The 26,132-nt window shown below is 35.7% G+C and overlaps 3 protein-coding genes and 1 long non-coding RNA gene across 7 annotated transcripts; 1 reads left to right on the top strand and 3 right to left on the bottom strand.

Moving 5' to 3' along the window:
- Positions 1-309: 309 nt before the first annotated feature.
- Positions 310-9,151, bottom strand: LOC140790122 (histone deacetylase 5-like). Its single transcript, XM_073140058.1, has 13 exons — positions 8,882-9,151; positions 8,487-8,691; positions 8,256-8,402; positions 7,958-8,070; positions 6,968-7,179; positions 6,332-6,396; positions 5,846-6,016; positions 5,655-5,747; positions 4,567-4,851; positions 4,031-4,224; positions 3,784-3,931; positions 3,156-3,220; positions 310-775 (listed from the first exon to the last, which is right to left on the bottom strand). The coding sequence occupies exons 1-13, from the start codon at positions 9,040-9,042 to the stop codon at positions 610-612; spliced, it is 2,025 nt and encodes a 674-aa protein (XP_072996159.1). The 5' UTR covers positions 9,043-9,151; the 3' UTR covers positions 310-609.
- Positions 9,152-10,744: 1,593 nt separating this feature from the next.
- LOC140795069 (uncharacterized) lies at positions 10,745-20,548 on the bottom strand. The gene is made up of 9 exons (XM_073147438.1): positions 20,374-20,548; positions 18,718-18,803; positions 17,340-17,986; positions 15,945-16,071; positions 14,454-14,675; positions 14,076-14,200; positions 12,993-13,549; positions 11,672-11,867; positions 10,745-11,580 (listed from the first exon to the last, which is right to left on the bottom strand). The coding sequence occupies exons 1-9, from the start codon at positions 20,395-20,397 to the stop codon at positions 10,745-10,747; spliced, it is 2,820 nt and encodes a 939-aa protein (XP_073003539.1). The 5' UTR covers positions 20,398-20,548.
- LOC140795076 (uncharacterized) lies at positions 10,927-12,126 on the top strand. The gene is made up of 2 exons (XR_012110244.1): positions 10,927-11,050; positions 11,170-12,126. It is a non-coding gene; the product is annotated as an uncharacterized lncRNA (long non-coding RNA).
- An 896-nt stretch (positions 20,549-21,444) lies between the features above and the next one.
- Positions 21,445-25,781, bottom strand: LOC140795051 (ureide permease 1-like). 4 transcript variants are annotated; one of them, XM_073147418.1, is made up of 9 exons: positions 25,428-25,767; positions 25,152-25,342; positions 24,266-24,583; positions 23,916-24,054; positions 23,239-23,413; positions 22,619-22,662; positions 22,417-22,538; positions 21,940-22,314; positions 21,445-21,709 (listed from the first exon to the last, which is right to left on the bottom strand). In XM_073147418.1, the coding sequence occupies exons 3-9, from the start codon at positions 24,500-24,502 to the stop codon at positions 21,548-21,550; spliced, it is 1,254 nt and encodes a 417-aa protein (XP_073003519.1). In that variant the 5' UTR covers positions 24,503-24,583; positions 25,152-25,342; positions 25,428-25,767; the 3' UTR covers positions 21,445-21,547. The 4 variants fall into 4 exon arrangements, with proteins under 4 accessions (XP_073003519.1, XP_073003531.1, XP_073003514.1 ...); XM_073147430.1 differs by lacking the exon at positions 25,152-25,342 and having other exon boundaries at positions 25,651-25,781; XM_073147413.1 differs by lacking the exon at positions 25,152-25,342 and having other exon boundaries at positions 25,428-25,770.
- Positions 25,782-26,132: the final 351 nt, after the last annotated feature.

The raw sequence follows: 26,132 nt of genomic DNA, 5'->3' as shown, positions 1-26,132 counted from the left end.
ACTCTATACAGGGTTGTCTCATCCCATTCCTGAAAGTCCACGCAACAAGAAGCACTAGCAAAAAAAGAGGTAGAACACATAATGATGTGCATGGAGTTGGAAGAGATATACCCAACTTATCCAGGTCAACCAAGAAATTTACAAGCTAGTAAACTGGGTGAAGAGATGATGACAAAGAGAAAAAGGTAAAAAAAATGGAAAGATTAGTGTTCCTTGTGATGTCCAAATAGTTGAAGCTACTGATTACCCAACAGTGAGGAACGACATACTCCAGTATTCAGTGATTGCTAACTGAGAGCCAATCCGAGATTAATATTCACACTGGTCTACTTTGTCAAATATATTCAAACTGGTCTACTTTGTCAAATATATTCAAACTGGTGTACAGATTTCCTAAATAAATCCTAATTTACAGGGCAAATAACCAATCAAATAAGTATTTGAACTGTATTTTAATCAACAAGTATCTCTAATAAGTTGTTCCTCACTCTATTTATAGACAATAAATTTCTGCACAGTGCACATCCCCACAATTTCCAAAAGATATGTACTTGATGAATAATAATAATAATAATAATAATGTTGTCGGTGCTTTCTATCTTCAGGTAGCTATAACTTCCTATTAGTGGCATCCTTTATGTATTCAATAGCTTCCTCTTCACTTAGTTGCTTCCCTTCCACCAGTCCTTTAACTAGTGTACTTGTATATGACTTCGGGGGAGCAGAAATAGGTATTTCACCAGATTTAAACCGCTCAATATCTGATAAAGGACAGCTGCAAAATGAAAAAAGTGATTCAGATCAGATGATATACAGCGAGGCTAAAAGAAACCATAAAACATCAACATATCCACTTGCAACAATTATAATATAATCACACAAAGAAAAGAGTTTCTCAATAAACCCTATCTACTTGTTTGCACTCTGCAGATGATCGAATAATTCCCATAATCTCTTTTACCCTCGCTTTAGAAGGAGAAATATAACCAGCTACATCATGATAAGGCAGGCAAAAGACAGCAAGGAACTATAGTATTAAGAACTGCTGCGACAGCAGATCACAAAAGTGTCAGAAGTGTTTCCCATCACTGAACGATTATATAGCACTGAAAAAGTATTTTGAAAGAGGCAAGGATAAATGTTAGAGGAGAAAGAAAGAGGTGTTCGTTTGGCAAAAGTAGTAGGCTAGGTCAAGGATGGCCGTGCCAACGGCACTTGCCATGCCAATAGTGGCACGACGCTTGGCATGGTGCGCCAATGGCACAACTCCATGTAGAGCCGTGCCGATTCAGCACGACATGTGGAGCATTTTGTTTTTAAAATTTTTTTTGCTATTTTCATCAATCATCAATCAACTTTAGTTCTAATACATGTTCAATAATCATATCATATTATAAGAGAATTATAAAATTCCTATTTATATGAAGACTATGTGAGATGTACCAACAAACGATACTATCAGCAGATGAGTTTTAAAAATTATCGATAGTATTTAGTACAACATTCTCGTATTATTCTTGTGGCGGTAAATAAAATTTTTAATTCTCCTTATTATGCTACGTTTAACTAAATATTAGTTTTAAACTTTGAATTGTTAAATTTGTTTTACAAATCACACTCTATATTTTACCTATTTTGTGATTCAAATCCTGTCTTTGAGGATTTTGTAATCAGACCTTTTCTTTTCTTCTATAATTCTCATTTAGCACCCTGAGTTAACTTTAACGGTATTAGAAAAAAATATTATATTATAATATACAAAATAATTTATAAATATCTAAATTACCCATATATTCTTCATCATACTTCTCTCTTCCTAAAAAAGAATAAAAAGACAAAGGAGGATGAGAGGGAAAGATAGTGGAGGGAGGTAGGTGAGGAAGATGGTGGAGGGATAACAAATAAGAGAAAATGGTGGGAGTATTTTAGTAATTTGATCAATATTAATTAGTCAAAATAACGTCAGGGTATTAAATGCAAATTATATGAAAAAAATGAAGAGTCGAGTTACAAAATCCACAAAGGTAGAATGCAAATCACAAAATAAGTAAACGTAGAGTGTGATCTGAAAAAATTCCTAATTATTAAACTATAATCAATTAATATTATGCGTTAAATGTTACTATATGTTCAATTATATTATGAATATTTAATAATATTATGAAGTGTCCAATAATTAATATAAATGTTAATAAATGTATTCATGTATTAAATCATATTATGTGTTGAATAATATTTATATTTAAATGTTGTTTTATCTTTAATAAAATTTATAAACATAATCTAAAGATAAAACACTATAATGTAAGTTTTAATACACATATTTAGACCAAAAACTATAGATTGACATGTCGAACACTAAAAAATATATCTAAGTATCCTAAAAATTTTATTAAAAATATTATAAATGCTACTGGCATGTAGTGGCGTGTTGATCGGCACGTGTCGTGGCCATCGTTAGGCTAGGTACTATGAACAAGTCAGATCTCATGCAGCACTATCAATCCAATACTTATCTACAGCCATTGTATGGGTTATGCTGCATTTGGAGCCACTATGAGCAAGTTGTATTAGTAATCGAGATAATAGAAACAGTTTATATTCATCATCATTATCCAACATTATGGTCACCAATAATGGTCAGCTAGAGAGCAACTCAGAAAACAGAAAAGTTTGAGAAAGCTTCTGATGTCAAAAGCATAATCTGGCAAGAGATGAACTTACAATTAAATGTATAAACTAACAACAGTTAAGTACAATCTAAGAGAGGTAAAATTACCTCATATCTAGGATAAGAGAATCTCATGCAACTAAGATGCGAGGAATTAAAGTCACTGTGAACCACAAATTCAAGGATTCAACTAATGAAGTAAACTATCTTAAAATACAACTTTAAGCTTTTTGAAGCCAATTGAAGAAATTTCGGACATCACATTAGATTCTTCAATCACTTGCATCTTAACCTACAAATTCAAGCTATTATGTCTTTGATCAATACAAGATGACCCAAAAAGTGCATAGAAGACAGAAGCTTTTATACATTTCATATGAAAGAAGATACATTGAAAATAGATTACATGAGTAATATCCTAGATGTGGTGCATTAGACTTGCGTGCAAACAAATAGGTGGACAAACCAACAACGTGAAACATACCTCATGGTCAAAATGGGAAGGTTATCCTCCTTTCCGAGATAAAGGACATTAGAATACCAGCCACCCTGTAGTAAAAGGTTAGATCCAACACAGATGATGGGGGAATTATTGTCTACTTATTCCCAATTGAGGTCCCTCATGTCTAAACAGTGTTGAAAACAATGCAAATTTATTTGCATTGACAAATAATCAAGTTACACACTTAGAGAAAAAATAATAGATAAATGGGAAAAGAAGAAAATGCTAAAACCTAAGCTTCCAAACAAACAGGTGCACAGTTCGAAAGCGAAGCAGTAAAGCATGTTTTCCCAGAAAGAGCTATCCTGAATTCAAGAGAGTATAAGGAAGAAAATGCTAAAACCTAAGCTTCCAAACAAACAGGTACACAGTTCGAAACCGAAGCAGTAAAAGCATGTTTTTCCCAGAAATATCTATCCTGAAGAGTATAAGGATAAAATTGAAAAAGAAGCCCAGAAAAGAACATGGTACATTATTGTATCAGTAGTTAGGTAATGCAATGGCGGGGCAGTTACAATTCACATCATTGAGGATGCTCTCTATCATGACATTTTTTCAGGTGAAAAACCAAGATGCATTAATTTAAAGTGCCAAATAGATAGCAAAGTACCTTCAGAGCCTGAAGGATCAATGACTTGTTTTCTGAGACATAATTTAGGTCAGATAAGCCCAACAAGGGAGAAAGAATCTGCTGACCTATGATGTCCTTTTCCACTAAGCTATTCTCTTGAAACAATAAATCATTGAACTGCTCAAGCCTGTCAACAAATTGTCAAAGTAATGTAAGCTGTTGAATTTTGCACCCCATAATCAGCAAGAAGCATTTTGCAACAAAGTAATGTATCAACATAGCATACGTTATCTTATACAAGCACATGTGAGCCTTGTCACTGCTGCAACTGTCAGGATGAAGAAAAGCAACACCTCCATTGCCCCATGTTCGAGTAGATGATCTGCCAAAGAACAATCTACGAGGCACAGTTTTCCAGATGACATCTTTTGGTAGACTTGTATCACGTGATCCATAACAAGGTGCACTCATACCTTCAACCTGTTATAAGAATGGAAATGACATTACAAGGTTATGCATGAGAACCATCAGAAGACTTTCAAAATACTGTAATTAAGCTTACAGCATATGCCTACAATTGTTCGCATACCACGACATTAACTCTATTTAGATACTGACAAGCACAAAGTATTATCATAACTCCACCCTCCCCCTTGTAAAGTAAAGCAACTTATGTGACAGAATGAAAATTAGAAAAATATAAACTGAAAGATCCGACTTGTTAACCTCATATTAGAGCACAAAGGACCAAGAAGAAAAAGGAAAGCTTAAAGGTTGTTAGCTTTTAGCATAATGACTTAAAAAAGAGGCTCATACGCATACCTTTCCACCTTTAATATAGCAGAGAAATCTTGCTTTCCACATATTTGACCCATAACTGCCATACCATATGTCGATTTCTGATAAAAGCGTCCTCCAAGGAGCACAACCATTGACAATCTCACAAGATGGTGGCTCGGATGCACTATGGCATGCTTCATTGATGTTCAACTTTGAAAGCGTTAGGCTTAGACTATCCCCAGCAACCTCAGCAATATGAATGGAAGGAGCTGTGCTAGAGGGTTCTTCGTCATTCTCGACATCAGACCCAGAACTGGAGTAATTCAGCTGAAATTTCAAAATGCACAAGCTCTGTAAGGATAAGATTTTTTTTTTCCAAATTAGAAATGAAAGCATTTGGTTAAGGAACGAGTGATCAAAAATCTCAGAGCACAAAACTAGGTTCATACTTAGAAGAAGTCTAAGTGGGACCCTGCTAAAACGAAGTATCTGGATGTCCGCTAATAATCTGTGCAGAATTTAAAGCACTAATTGCTTAAGGTGCTGCTTCCAACCAAACTTTAAATGTTGAAGCATGACAAAGATCATGATGCAAGATGAAGCCTTTGAGATAATTTCAGTTTCATCGATTTCCTAGAAGGGACGCCACAGAAAAAACTAATCATTTTTTGGTACCAGAAGAACTAAGGGACAAGAACCAACTGGAAAACAATTTCATGATGATGAAGGTTAAAAAAAGGGCTGGAAACTGAACTATAATACTGGTTTTATTGAAGAATCTACACGAAATAGAGTGAATTTCTTGCCCATGGGTAGATACTCGAGCTTGGTGCCACACTATAATGGAGAACAACTGGATAAGGATCAAGGCATATTTCTTAAAACTATTCCCCAAACATTTGGATGACATATACGTGCACATGCCAAATGCAAATCAACATGCAAAGCTTGCATAGGTTGAAATCAACATGCACAACATGTATTGAGAAAATTATCTGTTGAAATAAGATTTCAGAAAAACAAAAATAAAAGATAACAATTTTCCATAATTCTCAAACTTATATAAACAACTGCAAACAAAAACTCAAACAAAACCAAAAACATGAAATCTAGGAGGATAGTCACTTCACCTCAAGTGGGCAATATCTTCTACAACTAGTAAATAACTTTTGGGGCAATTCACCAGTCAGCACAGGCCAATATTGCTTTAATTCATGACGTACCTAGACCAAAGCAGCCAGAGAGTAGAAGGCATGACTATCTGTGGACAAATAAAATAGAAGGAACAACCTAAAAGTGAGACTAGCAAGAAATGAAGTACCATTTGTATGACTCGCCATGTGGACTCAAAGGGTTGCAACTCGAATGATCCCTGAGAGGGTTTTTCTCCCAATAGAACTTTTACACAAGCAAGAACAGAGTTTGCTATAGATTTGAAATTGTAACCCCCTTCAAGGGCCATTACTATCTTCCCTCGAGCAAATTCTGTCAACTTCACAAGTAAAGAAGACAACGAAGTCATAAGAACCAGAAATGTGAATTCAGTTAGCCTCAGAACTTAGATGATAACTTATCACAGTAAGCTATTTGAGAGATGAAATTTTGCAATATTGTATATCTGAAGTCCGGAGATGGCACATTAACTACAGAAATAAACCATTTATGTACTTCTACTAGTTCTTCTGGTGAAGCATTTCTAACTTACAATATCTGGTATAGAAGAATACATACTAAAAACTGATTTTGTATTCTTGGAAGATTACATATAACAGAGAAGAACTAGTACAGGAAGTTAAAAACTCCCAACCTTTTTCAACATAATTGCATATCCATATGGTGTAACGCAACAACCACCAAGTGGGTCTCCAATGGCTGTTAAGAAGCAAATGACAAAATTAACAGCAAATAAATAGATAAATAACCAAGAGATAAAGATCTACATTACTAATAATGCATCTGGAAAAGGGAAAGAAAAATTTCTAACTTCAGATTAGCTAGATTGCTAAGTCATTATGCTTATTTTGCCTTTTGCCTCCATAGTTCACATATAAAGTTTAGTGCGATGGATAAACCAACTATAAGCCTGACCTTTCAACTTGAAAAATGTAAGATAGCTGAAGTTTACACAGTCACAAGTTAATTAGCAATATAACTAATTCAGAAAAAACAGAAACAGCCTTTCACTGGTAAGAAATCAAAAGCCCAAGTAACTATAAAAGAAACCTCCCTAATCAACTCTAAATATAATATCCACATCCAGAAGTGCATGCATGATGTCAACTCTAGACTAAGGCACTAGTGGAATAATTAATGGTGGAATCAGATATAGCAGTAGATAAAATAGGATGCCAGAACAGAAGAAAAGAGTTCATGTTTTTTGTTTTGTTTTGTTTGATTTCATGAGAAAACCGCTAATTAACAATATTGAAAGTCAAAAGGGAACCTGAATCAAATCCAGCAGATATCAGAATTATATCAGGACCGTAAGCCTTGACAACAGGAATCAGTACATGGTCCCAGACAGCAATATAATCTACATCACCGTATTGTGCATGTTCCCAAGGAACATTGATGTTATATCCTTGACCTGGTCCTTCCCCAATCATATGGTGAGATCCATCCCCACCAGCTGGATAGAAGCTACCAGAATCAAATCTGCAACACGAAGATTATGAATTAACACAAGCTGTCCTTTTCTGGCCCAGCTATTACTTATTATAATGCTACATGTTCACATAATGAGATTCAAGATTTACTCAAATGATAGCTGACTAGCCTAAAAGATAGGTCAATTACTTTTAAACTATCAGCCAGCTTGAACTTTTGAATGCAAACATATACAAAAGGAACATGCCAACCTCAACAAAAGTGGTAACAATTATACCTAACGATATTCAGAAACATAAAAATGACAAGCAAAAAGCCAGCTAACATTATGAATTAATAAATAAATGTGCTGACGTATTAGTAGGAAACCAGGAAATTGTAATAAAAGAGTTTGCAGAAACTTCAGAATCAGATGTTTCAAGAATGTGGTTCTTAAAGTGTTGCCTGGATATTCTTCAAACTCGTGGAAATCAAATAAAAAGGAATTGATGGGCAATAAGAACCATTCATGTATACAAAGAGGTAGGGCCTATAAGGTCATCTTGTTCTAGTCTTTTGCTCATGACAATTTTAGTCCTTTGTCACCTTCTAATATACTAATATTATAGTCTCACTCATGACAATTATGGTCTATTGGTCTTCCTTCCCTCACACTCCAATGCTAAAAGGGAAATGAGCAATTAATTTGTGCCTCTCCAATATCCAGTAAGTTGTAGTATTGCTCATATCCTTGACATCATGATCCAAAGTAAGAAGAAATAAAAATAACATGCATGATACAAGAAAATGACTAAATTGAAAAACCTAGAAATAAACTACACTATACCTGTGAACAGAAAAGTACAATACACGAGAGTCATTATAAAACATTTTCTGAGTGCCATTGCCATGATGAATATCCCAATCCACAATCAGTATCTTCTTTATACATAATTCTGGCTGTAAAAAGAAGAAAGAAATAAATGTACCTTCAATTTTCAAAAGATAATCTTACAAGAAGAGAAAATATGATTATTGAAGTTATATAATTGTTTTTATTCTTATAAGGTAAACAGTTCTATGTAAAAATAATGACAACTTGTTTTGCTGCAAAATACTTTGGAAACAGAGAACTAGCAATTTACCCTCTCATTCAGAAGAAAACTAGCGGCAATTGCCACATTGTTAAAGAGGCAAAAACCCATAGCTTTGTTATGTTCTGCATGATGTCCGGGAGGCCTAACTATAGCAACCCCAGAGCTCAAATCCCCACTGGCAACCTTCTCAGATATCTAATCAGAGATCGCAAAACATTAAATTAAAAAAACCCTTCATTAACTACCTCATATAGACTGCTGATTTATTGATCGATTTACCTCAATAACAGAGCCCGCAGCCAGGAAAGCAGATTCAGAAGAGCCCTGGTTAAAGTATATAGAATTGAAACTTGAAGCAATCCTTCTTCTACGTATAGTATCAAACTCTCTTGAGCTGATAGACCTGATCAACTTGATGTGGCTTTGGCTATGAACAGATGCTATATATCTATCTTCAGCTTCCTTAGCCTTCATAACCACGCACCTAAAAAGGAACAACTCATAAAAAAAAGTACCTTTTAATTAAACAAACACTGGTAATTGAGCGCATAGCTAGCAGCGAGAGAAATATAACCCCAGATTTCTCAAACACCTCACGTCCCTCGAGATCGATAATTAGGGTATCTAAGCCATATCACGAAACCTAATTCTTAGAGAGAGAGAGAGAGAGAGACCTCTGAGAGATCCCCTCGGACTCGAGCTTCCGCCAAATTGCTCGGATTCTTTCCGGGTTCTCCGGGTGGTCCTCCCCGTCCGGCGTCGCGTGGTTACACATCCTCTCGTCGTACAGGAGGCCGACCGGCGGTAGCCGGGTAGTCTCCGGCGTATCCGCCATTAGCAACGAGGGTTAACCTCCGAAGGAAAGCGAGATAAAAAGAGAGGAAGCAGGAAAGGGTAAATAGAAGTGCGATTGCATGCCGATAGTCTAAAAAGAGCAATTTTACTTTTCTTTTTCCAGCGCGGTACGAATGTTTTTGAAAATTTTCGAATTGGGGATTCTTTTCTTTTTGGGACATCTAAAATTAAAAAGCTTTTCCATTTTGCATGATATAAATTTTATTTTTATTTTTATTTTGCAGAACAAACTAATGTAATTATGCATCACCGAATTACTATAGTTGTATATATGAATCCTATATTTAGTTCGGCAAGTAGAAACATTTCAAAATATAGATGATGTGTATACAAAAGAAAATCTTATTTTAGTTTTCAGTTCAAACAACTCAAACCTACCAAAATATATGTTATGTTAAATTTCAGGTACATCTATAATTTTATTCATATTTTATTATTTATTTGTAAAATATTCTGATTACTCTAAATAAGTGTATATAAAAAATTATGTTTGATTACTAAACTATAAATAAATGTAATAAAAATCTTGCTTAAAAAATATACATAACTTTATAATACTGTCTATCTATAATAAAATCTATAACTAATACAACGTTTATAAATTTAAGAGGAATCTAGTTCATGCAAAACATCACCAAACTTTTTAAAGTAGCTAGTGAATTAAAATGATATTAGAGTGAAGACTCTTAGTTCAATTCTTAACAGGCGCATTGTCGTTTAAACTATAAAACTTCCATCCAAGTCTAATTCTAGGATTATTAAGATATAACTTAGAAACAAAAGTATTAGAATATAAAATATAAAAAACTAATATTTTTATAGTTTAGCATTTGGAGTTGTGTGAGTTAACAATATCCATCCCATCCCATTTATACCAATTATGCTACGCAAATTAGACAAGGGAAAACATCTTATAAATTAAGCATTATGCGAATGACTGTTAAGAAAAGGCAAAAGTTGAACACAATTTGTTAATAAAAAGCTGCACACGCTTCTAGTCATTCCACAATGCCGTACAAAAATTGTGAAATAGCTGCCTTTTAGAGTTCATCAGAAAAATATCAGCTTCTAAGTTGAAGTTCATTAATGTGTAGTAATCCTATTCATAATGATAGAGTCAACAATTTTTTCCTGAGAAGAATGTTTATCTACTCACTATTGCTTGATGTATGCCTGTGTCAACCAATTGTGTTTAAAAACCTGCCACACCTGGAAGGCATAAAATAATTCTTCTCCGACTCTACGTTTGGGGAGTCGTTGGATGGATGCATTTGCATTTCCTAGATCATAGGCTCTTAACTCAGTGAGGCAAAGTTATATTTCAAAATGCACAAGATAACTGGCAAAGATCGGAATACTTGAGATCAAGTAAATTGAGAGCCTTGATGAAATTTATATGAAGCGAAATTGTTCAAACCTACAACTGTGCCACAGAAATTTACAGAGTCAAACTGGAAAGTGCAAAATGCAAATGAGCTGAATGTAACTCACAAGATGGCTGGTTCTACGTAAACCGTTTGATAGCTAAACAGAAGTCCAATCTAATTTGATGGCAGTGTTAACTGACTTGAGATGTTATAGAGCATTATCCTCCACCAAAAGAACTGTACACTGAACAGATTTGCATGCTACTATATCTATAGAGTAAATTTTGGAGGTCAGTATCGTATTTACCTTGAGGGTCATAGTTTTAAATAGAGATCATCCCCACAACCATCCTGCTCAAGGACGTCCTTTGAAATTAATGAGACCCACGCACTCCCACTCTTCACATATTGTGGTCTCGACAAGCTAAGTTCCGGACAGGCTAGTTCCGGACAGACATCTTGCCTCTCTGTGCTGATCTTGATTTCATGATCCTTTGCAGCCACCTCAGGAAAAAGGGGGAGTGCCACAGTGCCTGCAGACTGTAGTGCCTGATCAGGATTGCTAAATGGGCTGTCATAACAACAGGACATCAAAGACAGTTGCTCACTCTGCCTTCGCATGTTGCAAATACCTTCATGCTCATTTACATTTGTTTCCTTTGAAGTCGTTGTCTTGCTTTCTGTTACTGTCTTTGTTCTTTCTTGACTAGTTGATTTATTTGATTGGGATGGCTGTGCAGGGCTTGGCAATGGAGTGTCATAATGTGCTGAGACTAAAGATTTTTGTTTATCCATTAAGTTTGGTGTGCTATGGTGCGCCGCCTTGTACCTCCCTTCATCTTCATTGGAGTTTGCTTTATCAGGAACTATTATCTTGCTCACTTGAACTTCATCCATGGTGCCCCGGTTAATCATATGTCCTTCCAGTTTGGTTACCTTGTCAACTAATCTATTAATGCTGCCTGTCGTTCTATTTTCCATCCAGTTAGTCTCATATGACAATTCCGGTTTACCTACATCAGAAATTCTGCTAAAGCTCTCATTTGATTGTTTCCCCAGTGATCTACATCCTTCCATCTTTCCTCCTTTTTGTGTTGTGTCTGCACAGAGACAGCGAACTACAGTCTCTGTTTTGGGCAGTTCTCTGTAACCTGCATGATTTGTTGCCTTGGAGAATTCACTTTCTTGCCTTTCTTGTGAGAAAAAAAAATGTAATCAGTGATACAGATTCACCAAGCTTACCGTGCTTTTCAGGAAAAAGGTTGTTAGATGAACATTTATTTCCCTTTGCAGATATAGATGGAGTTTTCATACTTATCATGGGTGGATTAGTATCTTGGCGAACTTGTTCGTCGGAGGTAATGCGCCTCTTCTTTTTAATTGAGAGACCCAAACCACCCGTGAAGTTCTTCACAGGCTTGTTGAGATGATCTGCTGCCTGCTCATAAGAATGCAGCTCTAAACTCAGAAAAGAACATATATTTTAACTTATCATGCACCAAAGTTTACACATTATGCATGTATCAGTCTGTATTTGGGCAAACACTTTCCTTGCATAATATGCTTATTACACCTGATATCTGTCAGTTAAAAATATCTTTTTTGTTCTAGACCTTCCCTTCTAATTTACAACAACTGGATACTGCAGGTTCCAGCAAAATTGCAGTTAAGAAAATGTGAAATTTTTCAGCAGATCATGTTATGATAGTCCATTTGTTATATGTTCTATGCATCAGATACTAATGCAGTTTCTTCTAATATAGGTTGCTTGAGAATGCATGAGTTTGAAATTATAAACAACTGGGTGGTTGTTCCATCTTACCCAAATTCACACTTCATGATTTTGCCTAGATTTTTGTTTTCCTAAAGAATGTAAAATTGATGCTAGCAAGATGTTAAGAAATTAATTTTGTTTGGTTCTGATATACATTGTTGGTCCATTACCTATCAATTTAAACTTTGTGGTCAAGTATAGCCTAGATGTCACATCACGAGTTCAAAGTTCAACCCTCACTAATTCCAATTAATTCATAGTTTCCATTATCTATTCTATTTTGATGTTCATGGACCACACATCCTCTTATTTATCATCCAACTCATGTGCGGTATACATGGGTTACACATGGGCATGTTAGGTATGATATTCATTGTTGGCCCAATCCTTATAAGCATAACTTTTGGGGTGAATTGGTTAACTAACAAACTCTAAAGGACCTCAAGGAATTGAACTGTGATCCATAATGTTTATAGGATAAATTGATTGATCATACTAGTGGTTAAAACTAGATAAACAGAAGATATATATGTAGATAGCAAACAGCACTATATACTTGATCCTTTCTGTGGTTAAGACTAGAAAAATAGCAGATCTCTATAATCCATGAACAGCACTATGTACTTGAAAAGGTTAATATTTACTGCCAATTGATCAAGAAAATAGCAAGGAAATAGAGGCAAGATAGAAAGTATAAAGAAGAGATAACAATTAACAAGCTGTGTTGATTCTATCAAACCAAAATAGGTTTGCACAAGCAGAAGCTCAATGAGTCCAGTGGTTTTGCACCTGAGGATCCTTTGGTTGCATTTCCCTTGCTTTTGGAGCAGCTCCTACAAAGTACCCTCCACCCTTCACAGATAGTCTGTTGTTTTCTGGTGTAAACAGACGATGACTGTTAAATTTGACAGACGAGCCACTCACCTGCTTCATAGTTGGGGTTTTAAAAAACCCAGGTGGAACCTCTGTGTCAATTAGCTTTGACAACTTTTTCTTCAAGGAAAACCTGTCCACAGATTGTTTTACGTGATTTACATGACTTGAAATTGGTTTAGAAAAGCCAGGAGGAGCATCTTTAGCAAAGCCAGGTGGACCATCAAGTCTTTGTATTGGTTTATCAACCCTTTGTATCTCTCGGTCCCCTAGCACATCAATTTTCATGTCTACTTCCTCAGACATGCCTTGAAGGAATGCACTTGATTGAAGACAGCTGTTGATTTTCATATTAATAGATGGCTTGCAGGATGGAGATTGCTCCTGTTTATCTTGATTCTTCTTCTTACATCTTTGAAATAGACCCCATAAGTAAATTTGTCCATCTATACCTGTTGCAAATTCAAGTCTATCTGCAGTTAAAGGTTATTGCACAAATTGTAATAGATTTGAACTTGTGCTTATCCATCAAATGAAATTCGTGAGCTTGTGATTCTGCGATTCGAACTGTGAAGCACATAAGATTCAGGTCCATCTGCAGTTAAAGGTTATTGCACAAATTGTAATAGATTTGAACTTGTGCTTATCCATCAAATGAAATTCGTGAGCTTGTGATTCTGCGATTCGAACTGTGAAGCACATAAGATTCAGGTCCATCTGCAGTTAAAGGCTATTGCACGAATAACAAATTGCAAGACTATTTATTAACAACAAAAGACGAGCAGTTCATCATATGCAACTATATGCTAGTGAACAGGACAAAAATGAAAATAAAGCTTAAAGAAAACTTAGAAAATCAACTTCCAATTGGTAACTTGAGAAAATTGAAAATATCTAAACAATTAGGCAGAGAAACTGTAAAAAGAAGAAATTCCTTATTCTTCATAATAAGTATTAACTGCAGAAAAAAGAGAAGCTTAGTTTTGTAAAAAAACTCACATTGAAAATCTGCTGGAAGTACATTAGATGAATATATCAGCAACCTGATATTGCTCATATAAGCCTGCATAGCACAATCACGTGAAGAAATCCTCTCCAGGAAACGGATGTACTTCTCTTTGTACCTATAATGTAAGTATACTTAATATTTTAAGAAAGAAAGAATACTGCATATCAAACGTGAACAAAGATAAATGAAGCACCACATTGTACAGAGTGGCCACTAGAGAGTTAATATAGTGGCTGTTTCTTAGATTTGAGAAGCGGATACTCAAGCCTTACAGCAGAGAGGAACTTATCCAGCAGCAATGGTCTTCAGCTCCCGATAGTAGAATCTAGGATAAAGTTTGGATACAGTATCAGGTGACTATCACATACCTAGCAAGTGCACATGAGAAGTATATCCCAATGTCAGCATAGTCGGGTGGATCTAACTTGAATATCTTTGGCCAGGAATCATGCCGAGGCACAATCTCCAGCTTTAACTTTTGAGGAAGTTGTTTTGAAGCTTCATATACTTTGGGCAAAACTTGTCGAGCGAAATGGGCTTGAATTCCATCAAAAATCTGGTTCACGACATCAACAAATTCAAAGGTCCCCCTACAAACAATAAAACACTAATTGTTGAGAAATGTAACTAACAAGAAATTGTACAAAGGTAAGAAGCATACATGCTCCCATATATTTGCACATGTGAAGTTTAAATGTAAACAAGTAAATCTGTAGGAAATGCATAAATGGCTAGATTAAAGGAAACGTTCCACATATCCTCCCGAGACATACATTAGCAAAATCAAGCTTGCACTTATTACATGCATGTAGACGTGATCGTTGGGCCTGACCCACCCGATTTTACCTAGGCTAAGCTTAGACAAAACTCAATTTGGGCCCGGCCTGACCCGAGCTTGAAATAACAATTGGCAGGACAAGCTAGGCCTTGGCCTGCCTACTCGGCCCATTATGCTCGCCTGCGGCCCGACCCATCAATGCCTTTGCTATTGTTATTTAGTCCCACATCATAAATTTGTGGCATTGAAGACTAGTATATAATTATTTTCTAAGGAAAGCTAGAAAAGACATTTGATAAGCCCTTTATGCTCAGCTCATGAGTAATATTGCTTAAACAGTTTTAATATGCCTCGTTACGTTCGGTCTGTTGCGTCTGGCCCAAGCCTGTTATCTCACGGCCTCACGGGCTAGTGGACAGTAATGACTTGGATTTTTACACCCTAGCCTAAATCAGCCAGGCTCAAGTGACTCGTGGGTGAGTTGTTCAAGGTCAGCCCGGTAAACCCGAAGAGTCCGACCCAAATCCAGCCCAACCCTATCTTGGCTTATCCGATGATCACCTCTATATGTATGAAAGATGAACTACATTTAATGCTTTGAGATTAATGTTTCTTCAGTTGATTTCAATCATGTATTAGTGTTGTAATCCCAGTTCAACTGTTCTACAAATTATAATCTTGATCTGTAGAATTCCTTGAATATATGATCTCTAATGATTCTTCAAGTCTTATAAAAAGTACTAAACTGAATTCCAAAAATATCAACAAGATAACTTCTTTCACCACAATGTACCACAAGCCTAGTCAAGGCATTGAAAGTTAAAATGCCCTAATATGGTTCATGCAAGATGTCTTTAGTAGTACAAACAAGTCCAAAAATGAACTGCAGAATATGGCAGGAACATCAAAGAGACAAGGCAAGTTGCCTAAACTTGGCCTACCTCCATTATCAATAGCACACATTCAGATAGCAATGACTAACGACCACTAGAAGGTTAAAAAACATTACAGATCAGATTTCTCCAGAAATAAGCTATCATAAACCTGATTTACATGAAATTTTAGGTGAATTGTTTCTTACTTCCAACAGAATTCTGGAGCAGGGCTACTAGAAAGCTTTTCACTTGGATATATTATTAATGTCGCCGGCAAATCCATTTGTTGGCGAACAGGGCCTTTAGATTGAACATAGGAATTAATGATGGTACCTGTCAAAAGCATCCGTGCATACTTCTTGTTATCATAGACGAAGAAAGTATGTTCAACTTCCAAACATCTCTAACAATCTGAACCATTTCATATTTAAACATTGGTAAAGAAGATGGTTTCCGAAGCACCATGGTTTACAGAATTAAAATAAGTTACCAAGTATTAAGGCCTGGTAAAACCGATGACAAAAGTGGAATATGGCAGTAAATACATTTATGCATTTACTTCAATATCATTTTTTGAAAAGAAATAAATTGTGGTTTATTTGTTAAAGCTGCAAAATATGTAAATAAATTGTACACTAACATCAATTTATTGAGAGGGAAGTTATTCGCCAGAGAGGAATCATAAACATTACCGACAATTACAATAGGCTCCAATACAGAAAAGAAACAAAAAGAAAAGCACACAAAAACACCCTCTCTCCAACTGGATGGAAGGAAGCCTATCTTTGATTTAAATATTTAACCATTTCAAATAAGTTCGACATCGTTGGCACAAGGGATCATGCTGTGCAGAAGCATGTAAGGGAATGCCAACTCTAATTTTTTGCTTCTCTGCTAATAAAATTAGAGTGAATAGTCCTTAAATGTGTATCTAGTATTTACCAACCCTATACTTGTCAGGATCTGATATAATTGGATAAGCAAGCCAAATATATTGAAGCAGTCTTTGTCCTGGGACAACACAAAGATGAGGCACAGCATTTCATATTGAATCTGTTTGTGAAGAATGTTAGAAAAAGAAAACATGGGGATAACATGTCATATATTAAGAGGCAAGAAACCACGTTGATTTTCCTACTTGAATTTCAACTCTTACTGGAGTGTTGTAAAGTCAAATCACTGTATTAAATAGTCTCTTCAATAGGATCTCCATCAATAGTGAATTAAGGGTTCACTCTACTTAATCTAAAAAATAAATTAGGAAGCAGATGGAAGTAATGGATGTATATGTTTGTTAAGGACAAAAGAGCAAGATGCTTTCTTAGACAATAAAGAACATGTGCATGCCTACAGCTCTAGGTGTGGTTTTGTTCCTTACTCCACAATCATGTGCAAACGTGGTGAATCAAGAAGCTAAGAACCTTTTGGTGTAGATTTTGTTGCATTTCAAGAAAGAAAACCTTTGTTGCCAAAAGGCGATAAAACTATGGTGGTATCTTTTTTGAATGTGAAGAATGGAAAAGATAAAGGAGAAAACTACCAATTAGATGAAAGCATTTCTAATCATCCAAGGAAGATTATTTGTCTGAAAATTTTCATACCTGCAGATTTGTTCTTTTGTATCTTTACTTCATTATTTTTGCTAATATGTTCAGTTGATACAATTCTTCTTGGGGAAGGGAGTACTTTAGCATCAAAAGATCCCATATTTGGCTGGGTAAGCAGCGGAGATCTTGAACAAGGTGATGTTGACATAGCAGCTGATGTGTTTTGTGAACAAGAAGGAACTCTGACAATAGTCCCATCACTTTGATGCCATGATGCACCTAACTTAGTTCTTTTACAAAATGACTTCCCTCGAGTCAAGAAAGAAACTTCTTCAGAATGAATAAACTTCACTTTCGCATTTTCAACTATCTTTGAAGTCTTACGAGATATTAGCTGCATTGAATGCTTATCAGGAGAGACTGCAAATGGACATTTTGCCTCCTTGTTAACACTAGAGGAAAACAAAGGATTTGAGGTTCCAATTAGCTGATCTTCACAACCATTAATCAATACAGGACTTCTCCCGTGCTTCACATTAGATAATTTGTTGGTTCTTTCTGTATTGAATGTATTGTCATCACGAGACATTCTTTTCTTTAACAGATGCTGAATCTTTCCCTCATAAAGTGGGGCATTTAGTAGGCACTCACCACAATGCCATACATCAGGAATTACAAAACTTTGATTCTGCGTGCAATAGCTGAAAATACGAAATAACTTATACTTAGCAGATAACAAGAAATAATGAAATGTTAAAAGTTGCATATAATCAAATCCCAGGGTAAAAGGATGGATGCTTAAATTTTGATCGAATTCCTTTGAATAGTCTCTGACAACCCACAGTCAATACAAAAGGAATGCCAATTTGACCAGTGGTGGTAAATTTTTGTCTGTCAGTGCTAGTCTTGTTCTGTTGCTTCCAGCAGATTACATAATACATAAATGAATTCAGTCAATAAAAAAGGAATGTCAACTTGACCAGTATTGGTAAGTGGTAAGTTTTTTCTAAAATTTAATTGTCTGCTGGGTTCTAGCCTTGTTCTGTTGGTTCCAGCAGATTACATAACACATGAAAGGAAGGGGCTCTAGAATTAGATGATTTTAGAAAAGAAATAGAATTTACAATCTAGAAAGATCTCTCGTACACCCAAAAAGAAAAAGAATTGGTCATATACTCAATGTGCGCTGATACAGTTTTCAGTTTCAAACTTTCATAATATTTGGAGAAACTTTCATATTAGGATAATACTAGTTATTTTTTTCTTGTTCAGTTTGGTGAGATACACATTGGTTAGTACATTGTCTCTTGAAATCTTATACAATTTGAAAAGCCTTCTGTTTAGTTTAACATGCCTAGAATCTAGACTCCAGACTACGAGAAATAAGGAGATACAGATCACAAGAATGTCACATAAACACAAGGGGGCTTACATATGTTCAGAAGCCTTCTTGCATTGGTAACAAGTTATGATGTCTTCTAGAAAACCAATATTGCCACAAATATCACAAACTTTATCCTGCAACAGTAAAAGATTGTCAGAAGATAACAGGAGCAACTCAAATGAAATATCAGATAAGAGAAGAAGATCAAGGAGCACATTTTAACATAGAATACCAGAGTATACAAGTACAAACTTCAATAAATGTTTGCCTAGAGAATCATAGAACAATTGACAAAGTGAAATTTTTTCATTACATGCTCTGACAATTAGAATGGAGAAGCTACAATAGTATGAATCCAATTTTCTTTCAGTAATGGTACAATTTCAACAATAGTAAGAAAGTTGTGGTCATCACAGCCTTTTTCAATATTTAAATTTTAAAGAGCATTTCGTACAAGGTGCCAAAGTCCGTCTTTAGTAAAACAGTAGGTTTCGAACAACATATATATACAGGACGAATTTATGCAGTTCCAGTTCAACAAGAGATATTTCACAGTTCAAAATTAGCTCTTTACAGTATCCGCACACAACAATCAATTAACTTCTTATTGGTACACTATCCGGTCTCCAATCAATATCGCAGACCATCTTAAGTTCCTGACCAATTTGATTGCATACTTGCACCAACTTTTCTAATAGGTGATATTTCCCATTTGTCAGCACAGTCCTACTCTCACTTTTTTCTAGCAAAATTACTTATCCATCTCAATATCAATGTCAACGGTTCTTATATTTTCTGATCTCAATTCCAATCACCTCTTTTATCAAAATGTTGCTTCCTCTGCTCAAAGTTACACAACATAAAGCATTGTTTGCCTTGTTATTTTCTGATAAATACTTCTTTGGTTTACCTATACAACTTTAGTTTTTACATATGACATTGTGTATCCTTCTGGTTGAACAATTGATCCAAGGTAATGAAACTGGTGTTGTGACTTGTGTCCATCAAATATAACCTGTCTTTACAATGGTGTCTAGTTTTACTTATGTTTCATTTCATATGATCAACCAAACTTACCTATCTAAATCTCCAATTCTTATATTTTAACAATTTTTGACTTAGAAATTCTTATTCTTGTCTTATCAAACTAAAATGATTTTACCAAATACAACCATTACAGAGCCTGTCTATTACTATGTCTAGCATGCGCAGCAATCATGCAGACCCTGATAATCATGTGGCCCATTATATACAAACAAATCTTTCTCTCTGAGTGCAACGCACACAAAGTATACTTCTAGACTAAAGAAAAGGAAAGAAAGAAATATCAAAGGAAAATAGAGTAACAAACGCTCACATACCTTACTAAGCATTATCCAATCTCTTCAAATAATAGTAAACATGCAAAAACCAGATTAACAGAAAACCTACTTCGTGCTGCCGAATATGACAAAATAAGTGCAAAGAGAAATATTTTCGGATCATTTATTAGAGGTAGACGATCACAATCGAAGCTTCTCACATCATTCCAAACTACAAACACAAAGAGAAATATAAATAGAATCGAAATTAACTCACAATACATCGTTAAAGGTTAAAACCAAAAACTTATATCCAAGTAAGAACACGAAAGAGAGAGAAAAAAATCATATTCAAAGGAAATTTTAATCAAAACTAAGCTCTCTCTCTCTCTCTCTCTCTCACCGTCTTCCTCTTTGCATCGCTCATCTTAAGAGAGGAAACGATATAATGTGGTGAAAAGAGATAGGATTCCAAGGCAAACTCCGCTAGGGTTTCAAGCGGCGGCTCTCGCGTCCGCGACTAACGTAGAGCACTTCAATGGCCACTGGAGACTGAAGAGAGGAAGAAGAGAGAGGAACGTTCTGTTTCCTAATACAAGAGCGGGAGGCTTTCCGCTTTTGGTACACTGATACTTGCCACTATTAAGCTTTGCATATATATCCTTCTAAAACCCTTTATTTATGTTTATACTCTCGATAATGACATAAATGTTTTGGTGAACTTTTACCTCACCCGAGATATAATTTTTCTCGTCCTTGAAGAAAATACAGAATACAATTTATAAATCCCTTATACCTTTTCTGTAAATAATATTTTTGTGTTAAATAACCAATTATATATATATATATATATACACATCCAAGTATCAAACTGAGAAGGGCCTAAACGTGAATAAGAAACTTTGGTAGGGTGAGCTCGCAAAAACACCCTTATTTAATCATTTGGGATTTGATCAGGTGGATCTTGTTTGATTATTAAACATCCTACGATATGAAGGCTGCGATTAATCAGAAAAGACGCAGCGAAGCAACCTTTTTATAGCAATGAATTCCTGTTGAAGAAATAGTGATATCTATTAATGGAGATTGTCGATGCTAATTATAGTTTTAAAAATATCTTATTTCAACTCATCAAACTGGTTATTATAACATTAAAATGCTTTGGTCCAACTTTCTTATTGCAAAAAATGGTCATCATTTTGAAGAACCTATAGAAAATGAAAAAAGAATAAACTTGAAGAGGAGCTTTTATAATTTAATTTGTATATAATTTTTCAATTTGTAATAACAGACTCTAGTGTGTATCCTATAATTATATACATTCTTTTATAATAAAATGTGTATCGACGATAAAAATATCTATATAAAATTTTATATACTAAATTAAAAAACTAAATATAATTAAATTACAAAAGCACCACTTGAATGGTGATGATTACGAATACAATGAATGAGGTTTGAAACCAAAAGAGGGTAAAATAGCAACCATTCACAAGTTTATACACAAGAAATAGCTTTCAAATTCACAATACAATGGCTATCAATGTGTTAGATGATATAATAACTTCTTTTATATTCTATTTCAATGTCTTCCTCTGCCCAGATGAAGCCATGAGGACTATCACAGCAACAATAAACATAAACAGCATGCTCACAAGTAACACATAGGTCTTCCTCGATGATCTCCTATACTCTCCAAAAAGGAGTATGCCCCAGAATGTGCTTACGAGTGGCAATGCCTGACTCAACAACAACAAAAGATTGGAAAAGAAAACTATTAGAAACTCTCACTAGATAGTTTCCTCATGTAAAAGCATAAGAAAAGATCTTCTTGAAAAGAAAAAACTAATGTCTGTCGATATATAGGAGATCGTCCACGGAGTTATGCTATACTTTCCTTGTGCACAGGAGATTCTATTGCTCGAGAAACTAGTAATATTTTGAAAAGCAAGAACTACTAGTAACAAACCTGGACAGAATCAGCAGCAGCATATCCAGCAGCCTGCCCACCCATGAACTGAAAACCATTTCCGAGTCCACAAACCAGCCCTGCAAAAAGTGCAAATTCTCTGCCATTCCAGTCCTTCAGATAAGCTTTAATGGATGATCTCGGTAACCCGAGAACTGGGTTGTAGAGGAACCAGATATTTAGACCGACTCCGATGATGAAACAGGAGATTGAGAAGTAGAAGAATGCAGTGTAGACCACTAAATGAGGGACCCCTTCTTTCAAGGTGTGCAACTGATCGTTAGTAGCCAAGTTGAATGCTGGGGAGAAGAGTGAGAAGCAAATGCCTGCACAAAACGCTATGGAAAGACCTAAGAATGCGTCACTGCCTAGCACCTGTACATTGAAACTGTCTCCAGATCAGTTTTACAAGATATATTTGGTGACACGAGGGGGGATTACTAAGAATTCTAGTTAAAATTTTATATATCTGCTGACTTTAATTGATCGTCTGTTCTCAAGTTGAACTAGGAATTCTGCAGTTCCAGCTTCTTCAGTCTGAACATTGAGATTGTAATCGGTGCCATTAGGAGCTCCATCCTCCACGAACCCTCCTATCTCTGAATTGGTGAGGAAAGAAGAAAAAGAGCTTTCAGTGGACTCACTAGTAAACTTAACGCATGAGAAAACTATATAGTACCTTCATATAGAGCATATTTGCTGCCATCATGATTCCCCTCGGTCCTGCAAATGGTTCCACATCATGACTCACAGTAAAGCTCAGAGAAAATGAAATCAAATGTGTGGCTTTTATTGTTAATTATCATAAATATAGAGTATAGAAGTTCTCTGAATGCAGATGACAAGAGCCATCAGTAAAGCATGAAAGAGACAGATGAGACCAAGTAGGAAATAGTCACAGATTTTGTACTGCTGAAGAGCCTTCTAAGCCCAAAATATCAATCTGAAGAAACAGGTATGGATGCAATAAAGCACAGAGGGAAAGATCAGGCATTGCATCGCAGGAGATAAATTGAGAGGATGCCAGTTAATGATTGGCCATGGGTTTATCAAAGGGGATAGCAACAATATTTTGGATGACAGACACAAACATTTCTCTAATATCAAAATGAAACTAAAGGAAAAAAAAACAGTAATACATAGCCAAACCGATATTTGAAACTAAAGATGCTGTAACAGTTGTTCCTTCTTCTTTACTTTACAAGCTTTACTCACAGCTAAGCAATAAAACTGCCTTGTGTTTTTATCTTTAGTTCCAGTATGCAACAGAAGTGGGAATGGGACGGGTAAAAAGGATACCAAAATGTACACTTAGAGTTACTTGAGGAACCACTTAGTTTGTTTTCATTATCAGCAGAAATTGATGAGTGTACAGCAGAGCCAAGACAAACTGCAACTAGAAAGCATCCAACTCCTGGGAAAAGTATCTCAGCTTTATTGATGCGGTTGTCTAGGAAATAGTTCACGGTCGTACCTGAAATTTTTTAGAGAAGACAGAATTGTAAGATTAAGGCTTTCCTTTAGGATGGTGGCCACCCATTAGACTCCTCAAAGTTAAAACCAAGGAGGAAGATATGGAAAGTCGGAGATAATTCGACTTGAAAAGAAAGAACACAGCATAATTTTACTCATCATTAGAAAATGTCTATTCTAAAATCACAAGAAGACAAATTCTAATGAGATGAGCTGTTATAAATCAAGGAATGTTTATGGCATCCACCCATCAATATACAAATAAAGAGGTTTCCAAGCTCATAAATTGGAAAAACTAATATGATGAGATTTTGTTCCTTCTGAGCTGCTATTTTCACTGTCCAACAAGTGGTAGTATCTCTGTAACATACTTGAAGCATAATAGTTAATCATAATCATGTGATGCCCATATCTGAAGAATAAATATTTATTTGTATTTAAGAACATAGCAAGCAAATAGAAGGACCTCAAAGGAATAGATGACCAAAGATTGAAACTTATACCTATAACAACAGTTATACTTGCAGTGATAATCTCTGTTACTGAAAGACCGAGAAATGCCAAAGCATACTGAGTAGCAAGATTCCCGAGGCTGAGAAAAACTCCACCTGCCAATGCAAACAAGACTGAAGGCCAGTTGTCCTTCATTCGGCATCCAAATATAAATTAGTTAGTACAATTAGCAATCGACATGATATGAGGTTCTGCAGGGCCCAAAATCCTATGCCTCCCTTTTGCTCAAGCTACTCTCCTTCCCAATCTCATACTAAACACTTCAAGAATATCTAAGAACCAAATATCATCACCTTAATGAAATGAATCAAGCGCCAAATAGTGAAAAAAAGAGACTAACCTGAGTAAGCTGAGTGAAGAAATTTGGCATATCAGTTTTGCTGTCTCCAAGTTGACCAACTGTCAAAGCAATGAGAACAGCAACCAAGAGATTTGTGATGGAGTAGTCAAGATAAGTATGCTGAGGAAGCCGACCTCTGCGTTCTAAGAGAGTCAGAAATGCAGGCCAAGTGCCCAAGAAGAAAAGTGAAGCAAGCATCAGTGCAATGGCGCCGCCTTTATCTTCTACAACATACATCTTGAGCACTAGTCCAGTATTTAAGGTAAGTCTTCAAACACTTATTGTAGAGAACTCATAGGCGGTTTGTTGTCTCTCAATCTGCATTACAAGCTCAAGTTATCAAAGATACATTCTCTCTAGCAGCAGCTAAAGCAAGTAAGCATAAATTTATTCATGCCAGAAGTTTACAATCCCTTCTATAGCAACTGAACTACCAACAGAGTACATGAGAATCTTCAAGTTCCATCATTCAAATAAACTTCTTTATCCTCTTTTATTCTTCTGTCTTTCCTGTTTTCCGCTATAAAAAAAATCAGCACATTACATAGTTTTTTTCTCTGTTGAAAGGAAGAAGGGATCAACAGAGGATAGGAACGAAGCAATAAAGAGGCCATAACAGGACATCAGGATAGAACTTAGCGATCACTACCTCTAACTGGTAAAAATACGCATAACTTTGAACTTTCCTTTCGAGTTTTTAATCAAAATTTCAACGAATAACTTAGAGCGACCTCATTAACATGAGAAAAAGATCTGAAGAACACTCGACACAGTCATTATATAAAAGACAAAAAAATTGTGAAGGAATAATAAGCACCTTATGAAAAGAAAGAAAGTCAACCATGCTAAAGTATAAAAAACACAAAGAAACAAGTAGAGAAGCAACCTTGACTTATATCCTCCGAATTCTCAGGAAAAGAAATATACTAAATTGTCTCGCTTGAATAATACCCTTCTAGCTCAAAGGTGATTTGGCACAAATATCTTTCTTCCTCCATTAGGACAGGCAAATCTGGGAGGGAGAAAGCCTAACTAGCCAAAAGAAAGAAGGCTAACAACCACTTGGCAAGATACCAACTTCACAAAAGAAATTTTTTCATTGAGTAGAAGCCTAAAAAGGAACAAAGAGAATAAATAATTAAGCAGCATAAGTAGCACATACTTGAGCCAAAAGCCTCTCCTTTTGCAGTGAAAAGCGACCTCTCAAACTTAAACATGAATCAAATTGAGGGGAAACGTACATAGATATACCAACCAAGAACAGTCCTTGGTATTTTGCCTAATTGCCTACCACTTGGTTAAAGACCCATCTAAATCTCTGTGGCTTTTGGATCGACTCTCGCGAATTATGAACGGAAATTGCCGAGATTAGAGAACCAAAATACCTAATATTAATTTGGGATTGGAGGAGGATTTAATTTGGGTTCCAAAGGCTCGAGGAGAAATTGGAAGAAGATCTCTGACATGCGAGTATGTGCCGACAATTACGTGTAAAGAAATCCATCGATAATCCTCAGCCATGGGTTTAGGAATAGTATGCAGCTAGGAGACGTTTTGGCTTCTTTTCACCTCTTGGCCAGTAGGATCAAGCCACATCGTCTTCTGCTGCAGCGAATACCTACAACGGGGCTGTAGACGATCTTTAACCTTTATATAATATACCAACTGGTACTTTTTGTTGTTATTGCAAATATACACCGACCATATTTTGACCTCCTTAGGTCATGAGTTCAACTTCAAACCCAAAAAATATTGTAGAAAAATTATTTGATGGTTGATAGTTTTGTGGCTTGGCTCGATTGATGACTCAGCAGTGCGGTTAGCTTAAAAGAACAGTTTAGCAACGCAATAGTTTGGAAGAACAGCT

Source organism: Typha latifolia, chromosome 1 (assembly GCF_019914945.1).
Source record: "Typha latifolia isolate L0001 chromosome 1, TyphaL0001v2, whole genome shotgun sequence".
In the NCBI taxonomy this organism is placed as follows: Eukaryota; Viridiplantae; Streptophyta; class Magnoliopsida; order Poales; family Typhaceae; genus Typha; species Typha latifolia.
The sequence above is the reverse complement of the archived record's forward strand: the minus strand, read 5'-3'. Positions and strand labels throughout refer to the sequence as shown.